Consider the following 25,988-nt stretch of genomic DNA (forward strand, 5'->3'; position numbering starts at 1 on the left):
GAATTAAATATCCAAAAGCAGTACAGAGACAAAGATATACGCTAGCGAACTAGTCAACAAAGTTTAGCATGAAGCAACTGTAAGTTGGAACGATATACAAGGCCTGAAAGACCTAGTACGCGACCTGGCAAATTGCGTAACGAACGTAAAAGACCTGGGATACCTGAGGGAAACAGACACACAAGGTTCAGTGAGACTGATAGCTGAGCGGTTTAGAGGAAGATTGCAAGACTGTTATGAAACTAGCCTCTTTGAATATCGGAAAAGCCATGATGGTGAGTTCCATGCATCGATTGGCTTCAAGTATTCCTCAGAGAAACGTTAGAGTGAGCAAAATGGGCATGACTGGCTAGGACCCAACAACATCCAAGCATATGGTAAAGTAGATCTGTAGAAGCTTCCCCACCTTCATGGATGAGACCAGTGTGGCTGGTGACATCAGAGAAGAAAACCTTTGGTAGATGAGATCAATTATGTATGGTTTGCCAGGAAAGTCACTCTCTCCAGAGTTGCCCTGTTTTCAGTGACATGTTTGTACAGGATAGAACACTACTAGTGAGAGATGAGAAACGATGTTATGCATGCCTGGGTAAAAGACACCAGATGGCGGAATGCAGACACCACAAGATCTGCGGAGTTGTGAGATGCACTTACTATCACTCGGACCTTCTGCATTTCCCTATGAGGAACCCATTGGGCCCCAAGAGGCCAACGGAAGATGAAGTGTTACCAAACGCTCTGGGAACAACGAAATGGGATTAAAAGGGGCCAGACCAACCAGATTATCGCCAAGAGAGCAAACTGCATAGCAACAAACAACAAAGAAGCAGTGTCAGCCCGATTCTAACCATCACATGGTCAAATGGCAGAGGAGTGAAGGAAGAAGGGGAAGCAAGAGACAAATGGACTGTGACGATGATAGCACAGGGAAATCCATACAGGTGGACGAGAGGAGCTAAGACAAGCCACACCAGCAATGATCAATGGAGTGGGAACGACAGTTCTGCCTCGCGATCAAGCCGCAAGAAAGGTGCCTTATCTATAGTGAAGGTTAATGTAAGAAAACCCTCAAGGGGACAGACAGGGTTGATTACTGGGGCCTTCTTAGATTTAGGCAGCAACCAATTATATTGTACTGAACACTTGGTTCACCAACTTCAAGCTGTGGGGAGACCAGTGTCCCTTTCTGTAGACACGCTCATGAGAGAGACGTCGATGCTGAAGGCACAAGAGTTGCGGTTAGCATGGGAACAAGGAAGCATTGAACTGTCGAAATCCTGAGAACATTAGTTGTCAAACACTTACCAGCCTCCTTGGCGACAGCTGCCACCAGTAATGAAGAGGTCAGATCATGGGACCACCTGAGGAGAGTTACACCATGTAAAACACCATTGAACATGGAGTTATTGATAGGTCTGGATGTACCACAAGCATTCATTCCACTCGAGGTGAGGACAGGGAGCCACAGAAAGCCCCTTGCAACACGTACCCCTTTAGGATGGACTGTAAATGGATCCATTATGAATGATGTGGACAACTTGTCTGACTCGTCTAAGAACAACAGTGGTAGAATGTTCACCTCAAGGCAGGAGAACATTTGGAAGAAAGTATAGAAGCTATACGAGGTTGTGAACTCACCTTTGAAGAAGAAGCCTATTCAATGGAGAATAAGGAGGTCATCAAGCTATGGTCAAGGAAATGGAATATAGTATGGGCACTACCAGCTCCCTATTCCATTCCGGCATGCTCTCCCATATAGTGATTGTGTCCTCGCGCAGGCGGGACACCGTATAGTGGCTGTGTCCTTGAGCAGGCGAGACACTGTAAAGTGACTGTGTCCTCGCGCTGGCGAGACACTGTGTAGAGTGACTGTGTTCTTGCACAGGTGAGACACCGTGGAGTGGTTGTGTCTTCACACAGGCGGGACACCATCATAGAGTACATTCATCAGCGCTGAGGCGAAATACGTAAGTTTGTCCAACATAGCTGGCCAGCATGGATCGATAAGAGGAAGCAGAGACACTTTGGAGGAAAGATGATGTTGATGACATGGGCTCACTCAAGAGTGGTGAGGAGGGTAACACCACCACCCTCTCTTCAGCATCACCAGGTCTGGAGCACAAGGCGGATTATCTTTTTGACGCAGTCCAAAGGATACAGCAATCAGTAATGACTCTCCTGACTGAAGATAAAGTGGAACAAAGTGAATCCGGCAAAGGGATCGATAAGGTGGCCTGAAGAACATCACCTCATGAACCCATAGAGATTGAGCCTAAACCGGATCAGGTACACCAGGGGGAGGATAAAGAATCTTCAGTAGCCGCACTTGATGTCGGGAGTGCTTCACCAGGGGGAGCACAAAGGGCTGAATAAGACAACGGAAGCTGATTAAGAATCACAGAGTGATGGATTTGCCAAGCTCCTTAGAGGCTTACAACTCTCAAAGAGGGTGACACCCATATTTAGTGAAGGAACCTGTTTTGAATTTGGGAGTTTAGGCAAGCTTTCCACCGGCATGTCATGGGTATGCCTGGTATCAGTAAACTAGAGACACTAATTTCTGGTTACACCGGACAGATTAGAGGTAAGGTCTGGGCATGGAACAAGAGGATGGCAGAACAATGACTACAGTGTCTAAAAGGACAATTGCAATGACATCCGCAGCTCGGTGAGAGATATAAGGAAGAGAACGAGTCTGTGTGTTTGCAGAGGCTACTAAGAGAACGAGTCTGTGTGCTTACAGAGGCTACTACAAGAGAACAGGTTTGTATCAGTTCTTAAGGGACTCCTGTCCTTCAGTCAGTTTGGTGAGAGAATGAGTTTGTGAGTTTGGTGCCTGCAGAGACTAGACCATCAGGAAATGAGTTATGTGTTTGGTGCTTGCAGAGATGGGACACCATCAGGGAATTAATTTATGTGCTTGGTGCTTGCAGAGACTAGACACCAGCAAGAATTTATGTGCTTGCAGAGACTAGACACTGTCAGGGTGCAGGGAGTTTATGTGCTTGCAGAGATGAGACGCCAGCAAGATGCAAGGAGTTTATGTGCTTGCAGAGACTAGACACCAGCAGGGTGCAGGGAGTTTATATGCTTGCAGAGACGAGACACCAGCAGGATGCAGGGAGTTTATGTGCTTGCAGAGACTAGAGACCGGCAGGGTGCAGGGAGTTTATGTGCTTGCAGAGACCAAACTCCATCCGGAAGTGAGCTTGTGTGCTTGCAGGGATCACACACCATCAGGAAGTGCATTTGTATGCTGGCATAGGCTAGTATAGGCTAAACACCACCAGAGGGTGAGCTTGTGTGCTTGCAGAGGCTAGACAATACCAGGTTTTTGTGTGCTTATGGTTGTGTATTTACAGAGGCGAGACACTATCATTGGCTGCCTGCAACGGCGCTCAAGCGAGAGGAGCGAACGTCTTGGACTCAAATAACTTGCATGGACACTAGATGAAACAAGGCCACTTCGGAAGGACTGTTAACTCTCGGAGCTGAACCGAACGCAGTAGACCAGATAAGAGGATGAAACCTGTCGTGAATAAAACATATAGGCGGGGCTGGAAACATGTCAAGACTTTACTGACTGACTCCCAGTGAATGCCGTGTAGTTGAAGATATCACCAGTCGGTTCTGCACATAATGGTGCCTCGGCAGTGGTGTGAGTGACTACGTTACGGAGTTTTTCCCCGCAGCTTGCACCATAACGTAAATGTCGGGTGTTTTTTACCCTCACTAACGTAATTGCTCTCCCACCACGTGCCGTTGTCTAGTTCAGGTAATGGCCACATTGAATTGTGAGTCATCCGATCAAATGAAGAGACTTGTCTGCTCTCTCCAGTGGAGAAAGACCGTGTGCACAACTCTAACCCCTTCACTGCTGAGAAAGGGGCAACCGGCTACTAACTCTGTTGGATGACGCTGGGACTACGTGAGTTTATGTATTATGTGAATTTCGTGCGAAGCCCGACAGGAGGAGTGTTACCGCCGAGCAGGTGAAAGACCGCCGAGCGGATGAAAGTTGTTGTTGTTGAGCATGTGTATGCTAAATAATATGATCTGTGTTATGAGAGTTGAAGTGAACTAGTATATGAAGCATGGGTAACACTAAGGAAACTAAGTTAATTAGAGTAGAGATTAAGGAAACTTAATTCATTATAGTACTTAATTGCAGTAGTGAAGATGTGTGAGAGGAACTAGCTGTGGAGAGCTTAGATGCAGATATTATGTAGTCAGGGTTGTGTTTACGTGGTAAAGTTGATGACATGGCGCGAAGGATAGATAAGATACAGAGGGACCTCCGTAGAGGAATGAGTCACCCGGGAACTATTGCGTGAGGCGCTGAGGGCCAGCAGGAACGAAGCCCGGAGGGACAGATTCCTTTGTACCGCCACCGAGTTATGGTGTGACTACTCCAAGAAAGATCGGACCTCTACAATACAGACGCAGGTGTTGCTTGGTGACAGGCCTCCTTAAGACCCCAAACACGTGAGTTCCACATCTGTATTACGAAGGGGTTGATTGCCCTAATTAGCATAATCCATGATTAGTGATGCATTATGTTGATACAGTATGTAATGGTTAATAGTGCTACGCACGCTGTTTAGCGTGTTTATTATGTATGTCTTCAGGTTTGACCGAATGCAATAAACGATTCGCGTCACTATGTGGGTCTAAAATCCTTTAGCTGCCTCCGGAGGGCTACAATATATATATATATATATATATATATATATATATATATATATATATATATATATATATATATATATATATATATATATATATATATATATATATATATATATATATATATATATACTAAAGAAATGTTTTTTTTTCCGAATGATATTGTTTTAACATGAAACGAGAAAGAGAGAGAGAGAGAGAGAGAGAGAGAGAGAGAGAGAGAGAGAGAGAGAGAGAGAGAGAGAGGAGGAGGAGGAGGAGGAGGAGGAGGAGGAGGAGGAGGAGGCCTTGCTTCACTTGTGCAAACCAGGATATATATAACGACTAGCCCTTTCTTTCTTCTATTACTGATTTTGCTGCTTGCTTTATATCTTTTGTGATATAAACATTTAACATCCTTTACATATTCTCTCTCTCTCTCTCTCTCTCTCTCTCTCTCTCTCTCTCTCTCTCTCTCTCTCTCTCTCTCTCTCTCTCTCATTATAGAGGGCAGGGTTTCTTGAGCGATTGACCACACATTCACACCTTACCTTATATTCCACCTGTGTGTGTGTGTGTGTGTGTGTGTGTGTGTGTGTGTGTGTGTGTCTTTGTGTGTGTGTGTGTGTGTGTGTGTGTGTGTGTGTGTGTGTGTGTGTGTGTGTGTGTGTGTGTGTGTGTGTGTGTGTGTGTGTGTGTGTGTTGTAATCTATTCTTGTGCTTATCCACAAGTATATATTTTATAAATATGTTTTATCTAAATGAGGGGAGATATGATAGTAATAGTAGCTATGAAACAATTATAAGGGCGCCTTCAATCCCTATTGTTAGGTGCCAGTTTATTTTCCTAGCAACTCACCCTTAGATTGGATAATTGAATATGATTATATGATTAGCGTTTAATGGAAAACTGACGCTATATTGTCGACTTTCAAGACTACCTGCTCTTTATTCAAATATTAAAAAAAAAAAAAAAAAAAAAAAAAAAAAAAAATATATATATATATATATATATATATATATATATATATATATATATATATATATATATATATATATATATATATATATATATATATATATATATATATATATATATATATACTCGTATATATATATATATATATATATATATATATATATATATATATATATATATATATATATATATATATATATATATATATATATATATATATATATATATATTTTTTTTTTTTATTTATTATGTAACGTTGTCACATAACAATATGCATTGTACTTACAATTATTTTCCGAGTTAGCAACATACGTATATGTATACATATATGTATGTGTGTGGGTAATGGGTGTGAGCAAAGGTGGGGCTGACATGATCACGTCACACAGCAACGAACTTTCCGCTGTCCATTTATTGCCATCGATAAATAATCAATAAAATCTAGTATCTAAGTATTCTTCATAATTAATCTCTTTTTAATGTATTTTAACGTGTATTATTCTTAGTTATAAGAAGCTTTTTTGCTCGATTTATTTATGTAATTAGAGAAGTAAAATTATGAATATATTCATGTATTGTGAGTGCGTCAACCTGGCAATATTTCTGCTGTCAGCACTTTACGAGGCACCAAGCGCCACTCTAGCCGGCTCCGGCAGTGTGTGTGTGTGTGTGTGTGTGTGTGCTCAGTCGAAAGAGGAACAAAAAAGAAAAGCAGCTGATAAAAATCAAAGTGACAGTGATGGCAATGTAGTCGGTATGAGTTAAGGCGGGTTCACACTTGGCAACTCGCTGCTGATTTGCTACCTGCCACAAGCTGGCAATATTTGGCAATACATCCTCCCAGCTGGATGTACGTTCACACAGACTACAATGAAGGGGCGGCTGGTTGGCGGGAAATTAACATAAACAAAGAGCAACTCAGCAAGATGTCTTTCTCCAGCGACGATGACGAAGTGATAGTTGCATTTCTTTTGGCTTACCGGAAGCTAAAACTTAAAAGAAAACGCCTGTGGACACGCCCCTGCCTGAATAAAAGAGAAGGAAGGAGTATCTACCACACTCTTTTGCTTGAGCTGAGCGTAGAAGACCCAAACTTCAACATGAGACAGTGGATACGCATCAACAGAGACCAGTACCATGGTCTCCTGCAGCTTGTGACTCCCCTTATCAAGTATGAAGATACCCACATGAGGGATGCAGTGACACCTGGTGAACGCCTGACACTTACGCTGAGTTATCTAGCAGCAGGTAAGGAAGAGGGATCGGTAATTATTAAGAACTTGGCTCCATCTGCAGCAACTACTACTCAATTATATATATATATATATATATATATATATATATATATATATATATATATATATATATATATATATATATATATATATATATATATATATATACCATGTCTCGGCTCCTAGAAATGACGTTGGTCCCTCACAATTCTTCACGAGGACACGATGTAAACAAAGCAGCGCGCGACCTGTCGGTCTAGTTGGCGTGGCTGGCAATGGGGAGTTTTCGGAATTAAACCGCTAGATGTCGTTGCTGCTCATCTAACTGTAGGGAAAGAAAGCTAAAATATTGTTGTAGTAAATCCCAGGTGTGTAAAGATGCATAGAACATTGATTATCATGATACTATTGAAATGATGTATCGACTTTTCAATATCCGGTATGGATAATATTGAGAGAATGTGGTCAAATTATTTTTTTTTTGTGTGTGATTATCGAGTAAACTGCTAGCATTATCTTAAATAAAGCATATTACAAGTATAAAAACTATTGATTTGGACAATGAAAAAAAAAAAAAATAAAAAATCACACTGTACTATATAGTATGACACAACCTACTCAGTAAGATCGTGATATATGGCTCTAGTTTTTTTTTTTTTTTTTTTTTTGTGAGGATTTTAGCATCCCTCACGAAGCGAGCGACAAGGCAAAGTAATCAAGAACCAAAACAAACATCTCTCAGGCGATCCTGCTGCTGCTGTAGTGTCCAGCCACCGTAATCCATTGCTTAGGGCATAGTGGAGATGGGCACCGCAGCAACATTCAACTTCTTGTCCAACAACGTATTTCTAAGTTCAACCAGCACGGTCGAGTCAGGTGTTTATTTTGGTTAGAGATACAGCATTACTATCGCCATGACACTCGAGTTGCCAATTTTTTTTTTTTTCAAAATTGCTGTTTCCATAAACTAGGAAGGAAATCTATGTAATTTGGACTTTTGACTGTCACAGACATGTTGCCTTTATGTTTACTGTCGTCTAGATTAAGACGTTTCCAATCAAGAGTGTTTTCATTTGGAAATCTTAAGATGACCAAATAAAGCTAAAATGCTGATTCACTAGAAAATGAACTTATATACATTTGTTCATGAAAAGAGTTTGATTTTACTTGTGTTACTACTTAGAAGGGATTACGTAGAAAAATATATTACATAAGCCCATTGCATCTTCATGTAAATAGAATAATACTGTAGGTATATCTGATATTGCTTGTGAGAGAAGAGTTTGTGTCTGTGCTGCCACCTGGTGACAACCACTAGTTCTGAAAACTCCCCATTCCAGCCGCCAGGAACACAAGTCCAGCAGGCGGACCAACGCGGCTTGCGGCGGCTGGCAATTCAGCAGCGAATTGCCAAGTGTGATCCCGCCTTTATGATCATACCGATGGCGATGAAATACAAGTGACGAGAATAGTAATGATGACGATGATGGCAATGGTGACGATGAAGATATAAATCATGTAAAAGTCACAGGAAAATAGTGAAGGAGAACTGGCAGAAGTGCACTGGTGGCTCGTGATGCAGCACTAAGTGATCTCCTTATCCCGCCCACCCACCGGTCTCCTCACCACTTGCCCCCGATAAAGACCACGACTGTATCCTCCTCTGGCCATAAGTCATCCAGCTGTCTATACCGGTGCTGTGTGGTCGCCACGTCGTCGCTTCTGAAAAATACGAATAAGTAAGTGCAGGACGCAGGCACTACGGTGGTACTTTGCGAATATATTCAGACACTGCAAAAGTAACTTGGGAAGATATTCAGGCACTGTAGTGGTAACTTGGGAAAATATTCAGGCACTGTAGTGGTAACTTGGGAAGATATTCAGACAATGAGAAGGTAACTAGAATATCCATAATTATGATAAGTGTCTTGAAATGTCTCTCTTGAAAGAATTCAAGTCATTTGGTAGGGTAAAATACAGAAGTAGGAAGAAAGTTCCAGACTTTACCAGTAAAGGGGGATAACTGATTAACTAATACTCAATAAGGAAGGCCAGAAAATTGCCAGTAGAACGTCTCCGGCGGAACCTATACTAGTGCTCAGATATAAGATTATGAAGTTCGAGGTTTAAGAATCTTCCAGTAAAGTTCCTATAAGTTGACGGTAATTTCGGGAGTAAAAGCACCGACCGTTTTTTAGGAACAGGCAACCTTCCAGCAGGAAGGAATGGTAGATGTTAACAGACAAAACTGGAAGTGTTTAACCTGGCAAGCTGCAAGCACGGTGGCATAGTAACAGGAAACAGAAGGGGTTGCCCCATCAAGTCCATAGGCCTTCCGAAAGTTAAGGCGAGCGAGTTCACGGAAAACATCATTAGGAAGAATCTTAACAGGAGCAGGAAATAGTTGGAGGGTGGAGGAAAGGGAAGAAGAACTAGCTTTAAATAATTCAGAATAGAGTCTGGGTGAAGAATTCAGCTTTAGGGATAGATGAGATGGAAGTGGTGTCATCAGGTCGAAACAGAGAAGGGAAACAAGGAAGAAAAGTTGTTGGATTTTTTTTTTTCCCCCTTGTCTATGTGCCAAAAGTAGCAAGGGGAGTTAGACCTAAAAAGGTGTTGACATTTCTATTGATGAAAGAGTTTTGGGCTAGCTAAAGAGAAGTCTTTGCATGATTTCAGGCAAAAGTGTAAAAATATGAGATTCGGGAGATAATGGGCTCAGGTACCATTTGAAGGTCGTCTCTATCATGTATAACACGGAATCAGGCCGATTTAAACCAAATTGTGAAAGATTTAGAATGAGAGAAAGAGCGAGGAATGTACGCCTCCATACCAGACACTATCACCTCTGTTGTACGCTCAGCACACAGAGATGGGTCTCTGACACAGAAGCAGTAGTCATTCCATGCAAAATCAGAGTAAGACCTTCTCAGTTCCCTCCAATTAGTAGAGGCAAAATACCAAAGGCACCTCAACTTGAGGGAAAATTGGAGTGATAGGACAAAATACAAATATGAGGTTGTGATAAGATGAGCCCAATGGAAAACAGTGACAAAATAAGCTGAAGGATTACAGGATATCTCATAGACGGTTAGGAATACGCGTAGGATGCTGCACTAATTACTGTAGGTCGTACAGCATATCAAAGTTAAAGGCTAGTTCACCAAGTGAACGGAGGGGAAGCCAAAGCTGGTGGTTCATGTACACTGTAGACTCCAAGAATGAAGATCTCTGCGACAGGAAAGAAATTAAAGATGTGGTAAACTTTGAAAATTAAATAATCAGATGTCTTATAGTTAGACGAGTTAAGTTAAAGGTGTATAGCAAATATTATTCTACTTTCAGAATGACGTGAAAGTCGAAGCTGGATCGTATGAAATTCGGAAAACACAAGAACATGGCAAGAAAATCATGTTAGGTCGTTGCATACATGAAAGTAACATTCAGCTTTGGATTAAAAGTGAAGATAAAGGAAGTACCTAAAAGAGAACATAGAAGTGGATGCTGTCAGTAGTCTCAGACATATATGTTTCGGTGAAGAAGAGATGAGATCTAGTTGAGGAGAGGTGATGTTACACAGATGAAGAATTAGATCTTAAGGTCGTCAATGTTGCAGAATTTAATACAGAAAAATTTGAGATGGGCGTCAAGACACTTTTTGTCGTTACCAGAAGAGCAGTCCATCCTGGGAACACTTTTGGCTCTCTTCCCAAACACAGACTCCAAGGCTGGTGTTGGAGTCGCTTGTTTTAATTTTCAACTTTGAGTGAAAGGTGTAGTATGCGTTTTAGATGTAATGTATGAATGAAAAGAGCTTGTGTTGTGAAACACAAAGGGAAATGTTCATGAAGGTTACAGCTGTATTAGATGCAAGTTAACAGAATTCACCAAGACCAGTGCTTATATGACCTCGCTTAGAAATGGACACGTGCCGTTTCGGCAAGGGTCCATTTCCTTTTCTCCCTACACCATTTAGTGATCCCCTAATCTCTTAATAAACGCAGGGTACGATCTGGAAGTAAAGCTAGACAAGTAATACATAAGATATCTACAGGGTGTAACACGAGTTTGTGCGGATATTGCCAGAGGGTGAAAGTACAGGTTATTCTAAGTGGAAAATGTTCTATACACATGTGCATTTTGAGGCCTTTTTGCCCGTGGTATGCAATTCAAGTGTGGCCTGGCGACAAATACAGTGGCCAAGCCAAGCAGTTATCCAAGGCAGGACGTGTAGACCTGTATGTCCGTTTGTAAAATTAAGAATAATTCAGTCATGATTTCCACAAGTTTTGGAGCTTTACAGTATATCAAGACGAGACGAGTGACAACAACCGACCGATGATACGAAATTCAAGTGTGGCCGCGTGACAACAGGCAGCCAGGTAACCAAGGCGTAACGTGTTGATTTGCAATGTCCGATGGTGAAATTGTGAGTTATTCAATGATCATCTCTACAAGGTTTGGGGGATTACAGTATCCCGTAAAGAGACAAGTGGTATTAACGGACAGGTGATTTACCGATAAACATTATGCAATGATAATATGGATGTAATAAAAGACAAATGAAATAAAAGGCTGCGTGGCACCGTACCTGCCCGGGTTGGGAGGGGGAAGGAGTGAGGGAAGCAGGAAATCGGCTGTTTGTTAGTCGGTCTCACGCAGTTTCTCATCGAGACGTGACAATGAACATTCAGATTGTATTTCATAATTTAAAGTAATGTGGACTGTGTGGAAATGATATATATATATATATATATATATATATATATATATATATATATATATATATATATATATATATATATATATATATATATATATATATATATATATATATATATATATATATATATATATATATATATATATACTCGTATATATATATATATATATATATATATATATAAAGAGAGAGAGAGAGAGAGAGAGAGAGAGAGAGAGAGAGAGAGAGAGAGAGAGAGAGAGAGAGAGAGAGAGAGAGAGAGAGAGAGAGAGAGTATACAAGTGATAGCAGAGAGAAGTATACATCAAGTGAAGGAAAGAGTAGGTGAAGAACATTTTTCAGTCATCTCGTTATCTCATGCCCTATATACTTAGTGTGTTACACACACACACACACACACACACACACACACACACACACACACACACACACACACACACAGACACACACACACACACACACACACAGTGGGGAGTTTGCTAACTGCGCCACGTGAATGGCAGGTGGCAACAGGCAACCTTAGGGTCAGAGGAGGAGGTAGTAAACACCTGCCGGAACGGTAATTCTCCCAATGAAGTGTCAAACCCTGGATCAAAGGGTGACGCGGATTTACCTGTGACCAGTTACTGAATGTTTCCCTTTGTGTGTCACAACACAAGGAGGAGAGGGCAGTCACAGCCTTCCCTCCAAAGCCAACCCTCTTCCTTCACACAACTCTACATGCACCTAATACACGCACACCCTTCCCTCAAAACTCAAAATATAATATGGCCTCGGAGTCCCCGTCTGGAGAGGGAACCTGAAGTGTCCCCAGGTCGGACTGCTCTTCTTCTGGTATCGACCCTTATAGTGTCTTGACATCCCCTCAACTTTTCTTCATTAAATCTGTAACATTCACGGCCATAGATCTAAATTTCGATCTGTGGAACTCAATCTCTCCTGTACTAAGCCTCATCTTCTTTTCCTCACCGAAACATAGGTGTCTGAGGCAACTGAGAGTAGCGCCTTCCCTGTTCCCTCCTACTTTTTCCATCCTCATTTTCATTTTAAAAGCTGGATGCTGCGTCTATGTGCGCAGCGACCTAACCTGTGTCTACGCTATTGAATCCTCGAATTTTCTAACATCTGGCTTAAACTACAAAGTCACTTTCAAACTAAATTTATCTATGCTGTATACCTCTCACCTAACTCCTCCGATTATAAAATAATTTTTGACTATTCAAATTCCAAAGTGGAGTACATTCTGACTTCCCTTTTGCAAAGATCTCCACTCTTGGAGACTTCATCACCAGCTTTGGCTTTTCTTTCCCTTCTCTGACCAACCTAGTGAACTAGCCTTTAATTTTGTTTCTTCATGTTTCCTTCCTTTATTTCAGTTTGATTAAAAAAAAAAAAAGTGGAGAAACAGAATCAAAAGTCAGTTTCTAAATAAGCCGTATGAGTATTTACTGACTTGAAAAAAAACATAAATAAATCAAGAGAATAAATATCTCTCAAAAAAAAAAAAAAAAAATAGAAAAAAAAAAAGGAAAAGCATTAGGAACTTACATGAAGTGAGTTGAATAAGTTAAAAGTAAGATAATTGTTTAAAATCTATGAACAATATCTTAATTAACACAATTTTAATTGTCCTAATTTGCATATTTCCCATATACAAAATATTCTTTAATGGATCTTGTTGGGATATATTGTTTCTTCACCTTCAAAACATCGGCTAGGATTTTAGATGACTGATTTGGATGAGTAATATGCAGTTATTGATACAGATCTATGAAGAAAATTCTTTTCAACACAATCACATGTCCTAATTTACATATTTACCATATAAGGAGTGGTCTACAAACAACTCTAATGGCCTAAAAATGTTCATTGATCTTGAAAACATGGGTTAAGAACTTGAATGACCTGATTTTGATGGTAATAAGGAAGTTACAGCTATAAAGGTGTTATCCTTTAATGGCTGAATTAAAAATGCATTTTTTAGGCATTTCCACATCATATAGTTTGGTGTAATTATTATTATTTTTTTCTGGTATTGGAAGGTGTATCTTAATAACATGCAAGTGAAACCATTTCTTTTGCATTTTTTTACGTTTCAGGCAGAGTTTGATTGGAGTATTAGATAGTATTCACTGTCTTGAAGAAGATAAATAAAATACATAAAAAATGAATAAATAAAATTAAAAAAAAAACGCAGTGGAGAAGAAGAGTCATAAGACAGAGTGTGAATAACTTGTATGAGTATTTGCTGTTTTGAAAAAAAAAAAAGAAAAAAACAAAAACAAATACTCATACAGCGTTATTTTGATAGAATGTTTCTGTGTTAGTTTGCAATATGATGTGTAGCTACAAATGTATGTTACAGCTACTTTAATTATTACTAATAAAAAAAAACATTGGATAATTTTTATTAGCCATGTTTGCTTCAGTGAATCTCTTATCTCGTTCATTATCACAGCACCCATTTCCATGATCACCACCATCATCTATCTAACTACGGAATATCCCTTATCTCCTTCACTACGGTACCATAGCACTTTGTCCCTGATCATCGTCACTATGCGGCCCCGCCAGAGTTCAAGCTGACAAAGGATTTCAAATTCATTAGTACGTATAGAGGCGGTCCAAACATACCGAGCTGGATGTTGCGTCTACGTGCGCAACATTAGCAAACATTACAGGAAAGTGAATCATCCAGTTTTATTTCGTCTCGTGTTCTGGATTCTGTTCAGTTCTTTGATTAATTGTTATTATTATTATTGTCATTATTATTATTATTATTATTATTATTATTATCATTATTATTATTATTATTATTATTATTATTATTATTATCATTATTATTATTTTGCGTCAAAGTGGCCATTCAGAGCAGAAAAATAACTCTCACTTTCACGAAAGTAAAACGGGGAAAATTTTCAAACTGCTGTATCTTCTAATCTCAAACTTGGACACTGCGTAGGAGTTCAATACGAGGACGGTGACAGGCTCAGCATTTTCTAATTGAATGTAACGTTCTCTCAACACACTCGGTGGTATGTCAAAATGACCAATAAATTTATAAGGTTCTTTTTTATATTAAATATTTTTTTCTACTTGATTACATTTTGATTATGGTGAACATTTCTTAAGGCCCTTGAATTTTTTTCTCTTTTTATTTGTTTTCTTATTTACTTATATATTTTTTATTTTATTTATTTATATTTATTTTATTTTTATTTATTTTTATTTTATTTTACTTTATTTTATTTATTTATTTATTTATTTATTTATTTTTATTTATTTATTTCTTTGGTGGGGGGCCATGGGACTATTATTTTTTTAAACTTAAGTGAATGATAAGTTAAGAATGAAGGCCGTCCCTTGATTGTCGCTTAGCAATGTATTATCGTTATCTAAAAAACAAATGTTATCTCTTACAGTTTTCCTTTTTTCTAGTGTAACTGAAAAAAGGAAAAAACCGCTTAGGGTTTTCCTTGTTTGTTCAGATTTATACTTCACAGTCCTGTTTATTTATTTATTCTTTTTTATTCTCTTCTCAAATGTTGTTTCAAGATTACTCTGTGTAAAAATCATGACTCGTCTGTGTTATCTTGTATAATCTTTAGACTCTTCTCTCTTATCTTTCTCACCACCTTTCCTCATCAGACGCCAAACAGATGAGATCATGTCAGTCGTCGGTCTTGTTATCAGACTTCTCCATATGTCGCGATCTTCATGTAGTCTCTGTCTGTTTATTTTTTCTTATTGTATATTTCTGTCTTCTAAGCTCTTCTAAATTCTTCTAAGTTCCTTGTTGAAGATCCAAACACAAGTATGACCACGCCACCATTCACTGGCTTCATCTCTCCAATTATCGTAGGCGTGGTGTGGAAAAAGAAATTTGCGGGTAGTGGGAAAAAGAATGAGTCTGTAAATAAGGAACTGAAGAACAAGCCCCTCAATAACATATGAAAACGAAATGCAATTAATGGAATGAGGCTGTTAAGGAGAAACAGAAGACTAGCAACCTGAATCACTTAAACGATGAACTGGAAGCAGAATGCATCACTGTCACTCAGAATGAAGGTAAACAGACAGGCAATATACAAAAGAACCACTCCAGGAAAGAGAAGTCCATAACAAGCGAGGAACAAACTCAGAAGGTAAAAGAAACTCGGCGCCATCGAAGGAAGAAAAACAGGTCTCAAAATAATGGGAAAAGGAAACGAATATGATGGAAGAAGAGGAGGCCAAGACGACCCTCCCCGAGCGGACACTGGAACAGGAGCATGAGGAGGAACACAGTGGCGAGGAAGAGAAAGTGACGATGATGGAAGAAGACATGGAAAACAAAGAATGAGCAGACGCTGGGAGAGTGACGAAGAAAAACATGACATTGTCAAGAATGGGAAAGAGTCTGACGCTCTGCCCTCAATTAAGGAACAGACGGGCAAGATGAAAAGGGAGCTGTCCACAGAAGAGAAGTCCTCGATACACGAAGAACAAACTCAGAAAACAAAAAGAACTCGAGGCCGCCGTAGGAAGGAAAAAAGTCTCAAAATAATGTTAATCACTCTAATGACCAAAATATTTGCACTGTTAAAGAGTCCGCATGTGGAGCTCCAGTACCTGAAGAGGTACAAACCATCGTCAATGTAAGATTGCTTACTATTATTGGAAAGGGATCAGTCACTGGTGTGGAACGAGGGGGTGCAGAACACCACAGAGATGGAGAAGAGAGAGTGACTTTGGTGGAGGACGAGGAGGCGGTGCCAGTAGTGCCGGAACTGATTCTGGAACAATAGGAAGAGGAGGCGTAGGCAGTGGAAGAGCATGAAGTGCTATCGACAAAGCCAAAGTAGGCAGGCAGTCAGACGATTCTGATGGCTGACCACAACGACGAGGAAGAAGAAAGGAATGTAATGAAAGACGAAGAGGCCAGGACGACCCTACTGGAGAGGACGCTGGAACAGAAGGGTGAGGAGGAACAGCACGCTAGCGAAGAAGAGAAAGTGACAATGATGGAAAAAGAGGAGGACATGGAAATAGAGAATGAACAGAAGTTGGGTAAAAAAAAAAACGAAGAAAAACAAGACCTTGACGAGGAAGGGTAAGTTGCGATAGTGGAAGTGTTTGACGTGGTGCGTACAATTCTGGAACAAACGCGGGAAAAGGAAAGTCTAGAGGCTCAACACAATTTCCAGGAAGAAACTGTAGAAGTAAAGAACAAGAATGAGCGGGGCGACTCTTGTTTCCCTGCTGGCGAAACTCTCGAAGGGAGTCTGCCGCCGAGGAACAATATAAAGCAGCGATTACTGAGATGGAAGAACAAATCAAGGAAGATGTGAACAGGTCCCCAGTCGCCTTCATAGATCACCACCTGACACACCAGCCACACCAGCACTCTGTAGTAGTCACAGCCTGCTGCGACCTACCCGCCTCCACCATGGCAGTGGCCACCGCCCTCCTACAACTGATCCCTGCAGGATCTTTGCCAAGAAGTCCTGCACTTCCATAGTTAGGCGGGAGGAACGGAGGCGGAGTCCCGACGCAGTTGGAGCGCTATGGCCAGTGGCACAAGATCATGTCACGGGCAGCCTGGCTAACGGCTTGTACTTGCTGGACAGCGATGTCGACCTCACGCTGGTGTGATAGTGGCCATCCTCACCGCCACCGCTTTTGGTCCTGAGGGACACCCTCCTGCACCAGGGCGTGGCACTGCCTGCCTCACTCAACATCTTCAGAAGGCCAGTGTCCATCTAGTTAAATTTCTTCATCAGCAAACCGGAATGGAGGTGGACGTGTCCCTCAGAGGCAAGGCGGCTGTACGTGCCGCGGTGCTGGTAGCAGGTTTCAAAAAGCAGTTTAACACTCTGATGCCCGTGGTTTTGTTCGTGAGATATTATCTTAAACAATTAAACCTTGGCCAAGGAGGTGTCTCTTCTTATGCCATCACACTCATGGTCACCAGCCTCCTGCAGCTGCAGGTCCCGCCTGAAGAACGAGAAAACCCTGCTTCGGTGCTTTTGGGGTTCTTTTATTTTAATGGACACCAATTTTCAAACGCTACGACGGGCATCAGCGTGCTGGAGGGCGGCAGCTACCTACGGAAAGAAGATATGCCCTCCGTCATGCCTGGCGGCCGTCTTCGGGCAGATCTGTGTACCCAAGACCCGCTGACACCCGGCAATGTCCTGGGCAATCGTCTTTCCGTGTTTGGGAGGCGCGAAGGGCCTTCCAGCACGCGTGCCTGCTGCTGGCGCCTGCTCCGCCGTGCTCCTTGCTGGGCCAGTTGGTGCTTGGGTATGGCACTCGCTCGCGATGTCTCCCACACGACCTTCTTCAACACAGCCGTCAGTGCGCACCGCAGCACCAAGGTCCCGTGCTACCTCGGAAAGGCGTCATCACAAGTATCAAGGGAGTTCTCAATTCGTTGCTCAGCAGAAGCATCACGCGGTGTCTCGGCTAACGCTTCAACAAAACAACCAAAAACCCAAGGCACAAAGGGTCAAAAAACAGTCACCACAGTCATCACCAGGGATATGGAGAAGTGCATCACCACAGGACTCAACAACAACGTCACCGCACGATTCACCAGGGATATTACCACAGCTCTATTGAGTACTGGGAGTGGTGTAACCAGAAACCTGAGGAGACACGTCACCATCACGGTCAGCAGGATCATTACCAGAGGGCATTCAGTATCGAGATCAGTAAGGGTACAGAGCGTGGTCTTACGTCAAACAAAATCAGAGAAGCAAGCATGGAGGGGTGGAAGGATCGTGTGGCAGGCACGGCCAGGTCTCAGCGATGGGCTAGGCAGAGGCACGAATAGGGGCGCATAGGGAGGGGCATGAGCAGAGGCCCCAGCAGAGGCAATGATACCAGGCTTGGAGCAGCCACATCGCGAGACAGCATTATAGGACCAATTGAGATGCAGGTGAAGGAGCCTTCAGGTGTCGAGCACAAGGAGATCCTGTCGTAGGATAAGAAAAAGGATCTGGCAATGGATGTGGAAGACAGTGATGAAGCTCAAAAATCACTGTGACAACGCGTAAGAGTCTTTACTGCATAGAAAAGTAAAAAGAAGCCGAGAACAAATTCACAATGTGGGCAAGTCGATGAGTATTTACTGCACTGAAAGTAAAAAAGAAAAACAATAAAAAATAAAATAAAATAAAGACATTGAAGAAGCTGAGAGACAATTCAATGTGTCATCAAGTTATAGGAGTATTTGGTGCTTAAAAAAAAAAAGAAAGACAGTAAAGGAGTAATGAAGCTTATACAAAAATAACTGTGACAAGCCATATGAGTAAATACTGTTTTGAAAAAGCCTGAAAAAAATAATGGAGAAAGCGAAACAAAAATCATTGTGTGAACAAGACGTAGGACTATTTACTGCCTAAAACATAATAAATAATAAAATAAAGAAACAATTAAAGCCATGAAAAATACGACATAGCTGAGACAAAAATATAATAAACAGAAAGTGAAGAAAAAAAAAGTGGGGAAGCCCAGACAAACAGCACTGTGTGCATAAGGAATGGGAGTATTTACTGCATAGAAAAATAAAAATAGATAAAAATATAAAGCGTAGAAAAAAATATATTAAAGAACCTGACACAAAAATCACTGTGACAAGGCGGAGGAGTAGTTACTGTCTTGAAAAATAAGGAAAATAAAAAAATAGGCATTAAAATGAATATAGTGATAAAACTGACACAAATTGAATGAATAAATAAAAGGTTTTAAAAAAAAAAAAACGCTGAAAAAGCAGACAAAAATCATTGTATGAAAGAGACGTAGGAGTATTTACTGCCCAGGAAAAAAATAAAATAAAATAACCAAAGGCTAGAAAAAAGACAAAAGTAGCTGAGACAAAAACATTAAATAAAAAAAATCTAAAAGAAAAAAAATGAAGAATCCGAGACAAAAAAAAAAACAAAAACACTGTCTGCACAAACTGTAGAATTTAGTGTCTATAAATAAAAAAAAAAAAAAAGTAAAGCACAGAAAAAAAAAATTACACTGAAAACCTGCGACAAAAATCCCTGTGTTACTGCCTTGAAAGAAGGAATAAAAAAAAAACGTATGCCTTAAAAAAAGTGAAGACAAATAATAGCAAATAGATTTTTAAAAAGCACAGAAAATAAAATTAAAAGCTGTGAAGAAATTTATTCTGTTACCAAGTGATATGAGTATTTAATGACTTGAAAGTAAAATAAAGATGAATGCAAAAAGCCTTAAAAAAAGAAGTTGAAAAAGCTGAGACAAAAATTACCGTGTGAACAGGATGTATGAGTATTTACTGCTAAAAAAAAGAATGTATATATATATATATATATATATATATATATATATATATATATATATATATATATATATATATATATATATATATATATATATATATATATATATATATATATATATATGTTACGGCCATTTTGGAAAATTGGTCGTTTTACAAAATTGCCGGTCATTATGCAAAAAGACCAAATTCGTGGTCACATTGCAAAATGACCTAAATTTCTCAACATTTTGCAAAACGACCAAGATTTTGGTCAGTTTACAAAATTATCGTTGGTCAGTTTGCAAAACGACCAAGATTTTGGTCAGTTTACAAAATTATCGTTGGTCAGTTTACAAAATGTCCATACAGCAAGCAGGCAGATGAAAAAAAAAGCGAGGGAATGATAAAACGTAGTGAACATAACTAATTTTATTGTGTGTCGACCTTGTTGGAGCAAGAGGCACTGCATTTGCATCTGCTGTTGCATAATACAGAGTTTTTTAAACACTTGCAGCGTCTGGTCATACATGACTTAGTGCAAGAGCATTTAGCGAATCCCTGACCTTGTCCCATTGATTCTGCAATTGCTACTTCCCGCAGACTTACTTCCCGCTCCTGTACAACATCATCAAGTGAAAGGAATTTTTCTAGACATGGAGTAAATTGGTTGCGAGTGTACACTTGTTTAAGCAGGCCGTGTTTTGTACCAAGCTTATATGTGCCATTGTCCAATGCCTGAAAAACAACTGCCTTCACATTAGGAAACTCTGCACGTCCGCGGTCAACTAATGGAACAGGAACCATCACAGTTTCCCCTACCTTGGCTGGTTGAAATCTCTTCACAGAATTATCGATCATTTTTTGGGCTTGTTTCTGTTGTTCTATGTTGGACTTCATTTGTTCAGTATGAATACTCTGACTCCGACTGCAGATGGAACAAAGCACAGACTCATCAGCATCGTTATTCCTCATAGAACACGGAGTATTAGAGTGACATGGGTTCTCACACACACATTGCACACATTTAAACCAAAATATCTTTTGCCACAGGAGATGCAGTTAATGACAGCAGATGCTTCTTCTTGCTTTTCAACACCTGTCTCTTCCTCCTCTGTGTCTGTGACCTCACAGAACTGTAAATACAACACAATTTGGGATCTTGAAACATTGGCATATTTTTCACTTGTTTCCCTAAAGACAATAGTTCTACCTCCATGCCCACGTGCACGATGAATAGCATCGATCACATCGAACACATCTTCAGCGCATACGAATCTAAGATTAGTTCCCTTTTTCTGCAATTTCTTAACGGTGATACCTTCAACTGTGACTTCAAGGATTTCATACTTTCGTAACAAACGATAGTCTTTCTGAGTCTTTTTAATGTTAACACGTTTAAGTTCATCCAAGCGATTCATAATTTGTTCGCATTCATTTCTGTACAACAAACTCGAAGTATTTGATGCCTTCTTCTCCTCAGCCGCTATCAGCTTTGAATAAAAATCAGTTTTTCTATTTTCCATTGTACAGATTTCCAGAGTATAATAAAATACACACAAAGTACTGGGAGTAACACTACGTTGGTCGTCTTCTCCCGGCTTTCAGCAGTGCCTGACTGACCACAGTATCAACAGTCAGCTCCCATTACTATTGTGGAGAGAGAGGGGGGGGAAGAGGGGGGAGGATATTAAGTGAATGATCGACCAGCAATGAACCAGTAATTTGCAAAAGTGAATGACAAACCAGTAAATGAACCAATATCTCCCTTTCCCGCCTATCCTTTAGTCATCCCTTTGTCACATGCTTTTCCATTAATTTCATCACTTATCATTTCTATTTTCTACACAAGCTAACTAATCTATCTTACCTGCCCTGCGATGACGGCGCCTACACATACAAGAGTGAATGACAAACCAGTAAATGAACCAATATCATAAGAGATAATTTACAGGAGAGAGTGGCAGCGAGGCCAGCAGAGATTGAACGAAGATTAACAAGGGTGACATACTCATATGAGTTCAGGGGGAAATCCAGCTGTGCGATAAATGTGTGTGTGTGTGTGTGTGTGTGTGTGTGTGTGTGTGTGTGTGTGTGTGTTCAAAAAGAAGTGGTTCGAACTTTGTGTGTGTGTGTGTGTGTGTGTGTGTGTGTGTGTGTGTGTGTGTGTGTGTGTGTGTGTGTGTGTGTGAGATGATTAGCTGAACCTAAAATAAGGACAGTTAAGCATACTCATTGGTTATGTACTGCAACTGTAACGTTTTATCATTCCCTCGCTTTTTTTTCCATCTGGCTGCTTACTGTATGGAGATTTTGTAAACGGACCAACAAAAATACTGTTTATTTTGTAAACTGACCAAAATCTTGGTCGTTTTGCAAAATGTTGAGAAATTTAGGTCATTTTGCAATGTGACCACGAATTTGGTCTTTTTGCATAATGACCGGCAATTTTGTAAAACGACCAATTTTCCAAAATGGCCGTAACATATATATATATATATATATATATATATATATATATATATATATATATATATATATATATATATATATATATATATATATATATATATATATATATATATATATATATATATATATATATATATATATATATATATATATATATATATATATATATATATATATATATATATATATATATATATATATATATATATATATATACATATATTCTTTTTTAGCAGTACTTACAACAAAAAAAAAAAAAAAAAAAAAAAATATATATATATATATATATATATATATATATATATATATATATATATATATATATATATATATATATATATATATATATATATATATATATATATATATATATATATATATATATATTTACATACTAGAAACCTAGACAAAAATTACTGTGATTAGTTACTGTCTTGAAAAAAAAAAAAAAATAAATAAATAAATAAAAACACTGAAGAAATCACTGAACAAGCCGTAGAAGTTTTTACTGCACCCTCCCCCCAAAAAAAAAAATTAACTAAAGCCAACGAAAAGCCAACTAAAGCCACAAAAAAAAACCAGTCACAAAATAAAAAGACATTTAAGTAGCTGAGACGAAATTATATTTAATAAATAGTCTTAAAAAAAGTGGAGAAGCAGAGACAAAAGTGACTGTGTGGAGAAACTCTAGGAATATTTGCTCTCTTGAAAAAATAAATAAATACAGAAAAACGTAAAAGAACAAATAAATAAATAAAATAAAATAAAGCAGTCTAAAATCACTTTGTGACAAGCCGTATGAGTATTTATTCCCTTCAAAAGGATATAAAAATCATATACCATAAAAAAAAAAAAAGACAATGAATAAACAAAGGCAAAAAAATAATGAATAAATTTTGAAGTCTAAAAAATAAAAATGGAGAAGCTGAGAATAAATTCACTGTGTGGGCATTCGTATGAGAATTTATTGCCCTTAAAGTAAAAAAAAAAAAAAAAAAGTAAATACAAAAAGCCACGAAAAGAAGCTGTGACGAAAGTCACTGTGTGAACAAGCCGTAGGAGTATTTACTGCCTTATAGAAAAAAAAAAGAAAAAAAAAACCGTATCGAAACCAACACAAAAATCATTATGACAAGCTTTATGAATAGTTACTGTCCCGAAGAAATAAACAAATAAATAAATATATTCCTTAAAAACAAAGACTGAAAAATGACAAAAAAAAAAAAATATGGATAAAACATGTAGAAAATGGAAAAATGGAGACTAAAATCACTGCGTGAACAAGCCGTAGGAGTATTTACTGTCTAGAAAAAAATAAATAGAAAAAAGAAACATTGAAGAAGGCGAAAATAAATAAATAAATAAATAAAAATCTAAAAAAAAAAAAAAAAATGGAGAAGGCGAGACACAATGCACTGTGTGCACAAACTGTAGGAGTATTTACTGGTTAGAAAAAAGTAAAGAAAAAAATAAATAAAGGGTAGAATAAATATATTGAAGAACCTGAGACAAAAACCACTGTGTAAGTAAGTATTCACTGGAAAAAAAAAAAAAAAAAGTAAAGAAGGCAACACAAACCTCACTGTCGCAAGCTGTATGAAAATAAACGATCAAGAAAAACAAGCTGAAGAAGCCGAAACAAAAATCTCTGAACAGGCCGCAGGAGTACTTACTGCCAAGAAAAATAAGCAAATAAAATAATACTAAAGGACACTGGAAAAGCTTGGTAAATAATCACTTTGTAAGAAACCGTAGGACTATTTACTGCTTTAAAACAAAAAAAAGAAAAATATGCATAAAAAAAAACAGAGACATTGAAAAAAACAAAAATAATAAATAAGGTCTAGAAATAAATAAATAAATAGATAGATAAATAAATAAAAAAACTGGCAAAAGCCAAGGCAAAAATTATGTGAATAAGTCTCGGTTTACACGTTTTTATGGATTCCGTTTCCATACATCGTCCATCAATGACGTCACCACCGTTTCCGTTCGCGCTACTGTAGTGAGAACCGTGCTCCGTTTTACCTCTCCTTGAATGGACGCCGTCGAGCGGAAGAGATGAATGGAGTTTACCTTTGTACGGAGAGACTCAAGTACATGATCAAACGTTATTGAATCACAGCTTTGTAATGTAATAATGCTATATTGTGAATTGAATATTTTTACACTTCGTGGAAAAAGAGGAGTGACTGGGGTCCCAGCGACAGGTGTGGCACCTGTCGCTGGCCTCCTCCCTAGGAGGAGGCAGTAGACACCTGCCGAAACGATAATTACTCCCAGTGAGGTCTAAAGCACTGTTCAAGGGGTGCTGTGAACTTATCATTAAACCCAGCTGTGACCTCACTGAGCGTTTCCCTTTGTGTCTCACAACACAAGGGGGCAGTCACAGCCTGCCCTCTAAAGACAACTCTCTTCCTCCTCACAAAACTACAAACACCTAATAACACACACACCCTTCACTCAAAAAAATTAAAATCATCATGGCGACTCCTACACCAGCCTCGGAGTCCCCATCTGGGGAGGGGACCATAAATGTCCCCAGGTCGGACTGCCTTTCTGTCGACGACCCTATGTGTCTTGACTTCCCCCTCAACTTTTTCTTCATTAACTTCTGCAACATTCGCGGTCTAAGATCTAATTTTCAATCTGTAGAACACCACCTCTCCTCTTCTAAACCTCATCTTCTTTTCCTCACTGAAACTCAGGTGTCTGAGGCAACTGACGGTAGCCCTTTTTCTGTTCCCTCCTACTTTCTCTATCCTCATTTTCGATCAAAAGCTGGATGCTGCGTTTATGTGCGCAATGACTTAACCTGCTCTCGTGCCCATGCTCTTGAATCTTCCGAGTTTTCCACCATCTGGCTACGACTACAGAGTCACTCTCATACTAAATTTATCTGTGCTGTATACCTCTCTCCTGACTCCTCTGACTAAAAGAAATTCTTTGACTACTTAACTTCCAAAGTGGAGCACATTCTGACCCTCTTCCCTTTTGCAGAGATCTCCATTCTTGGAGACTTCAATGTTCACCACCAGCTTTGGCTTTCCTCTCCCTTCACTGACCATCCTGGTGAACTAGCCTGCAACTTTGCTATCCTCCATGACCTAGAGCAATTGGTGCAATACCCTACTCGTATTCCTGACCGTCTTGGAGATACGCCCAACATTCTTCACCTTTTCCTGACCTCTAGTCCTTCTGCTTATGCTGTCACCCTTTCTTCTCCGTTGGGCTCCTCCGATCACAATCTCATATCTTTATCTTGTCCTATCACTCCAATCCCTCCTCAGGATCCCCCTAAGCGAAGGTGCCTCTGGCGTTTTGCCTCTGCTAGTTGGGGGGACCTGAGGAGGTATTTTGCTGATTTTCCTTGGAATGACTACTGCTTCCGTGTCAGAGACCCGTCTTTGTGTGCTGAGCGCATAACAGAGGTGATAGTGTCTGGCATGGAGGCGTACATTCCTCACTCTTTTTCTCGTCCTAAACCTTCTAAACCTTGGTTTAACACAGCTTGTTCTCGTGCTATACATGATAGAGAGGTGACCCACAAAAGGAACTTAAGCCTTCCATCACCAGAATCTCATGCACTTTATATTTCTGCCCGGAACCATGCCAAGTCTGTTCTCCAACTAGCCAAAAACT

General features: G+C 39.5%; 1 protein-coding gene across 6 annotated transcripts in view; it reads left to right on the forward strand.

Annotated features, from left to right (window-relative positions):
• Positions 1-4,337: 4,337 nt before the first annotated feature.
• Positions 4,338-25,988, forward strand: part of LOC135108516 (uncharacterized) — a 47,412-nt gene continuing 25,761 nt past the window's right edge. The window contains exons 1-3 of one of the 6 annotated variants that reach the window (XM_064019611.1): positions 6,322-6,892; positions 8,220-8,618; positions 11,183-11,261. Coding sequence is in view for 2 of the 6 variants with exons in the window: in XM_064019613.1 (XP_063875683.1) it covers positions 24,408-24,442 (35 nt within the window). In the remaining 4 variants the exon portion in view is untranslated. Of the gene's footprint in view, positions 4,486-6,321; positions 6,893-8,219; positions 8,619-11,182; positions 11,262-22,732; positions 24,443-25,988 lie in introns of those variants that run through there. The other 5 variants (XM_064019609.1, XM_064019610.1, XM_064019612.1 and 2 more) reach the window with 5 other exon arrangements.

The sequence above is a fragment of the Scylla paramamosain genome, chromosome 17 (genome assembly GCF_035594125.1).
Source record: "Scylla paramamosain isolate STU-SP2022 chromosome 17, ASM3559412v1, whole genome shotgun sequence".
Lineage (NCBI taxonomy): Eukaryota > Metazoa > Arthropoda > Malacostraca > Decapoda > Portunidae > Scylla > Scylla paramamosain.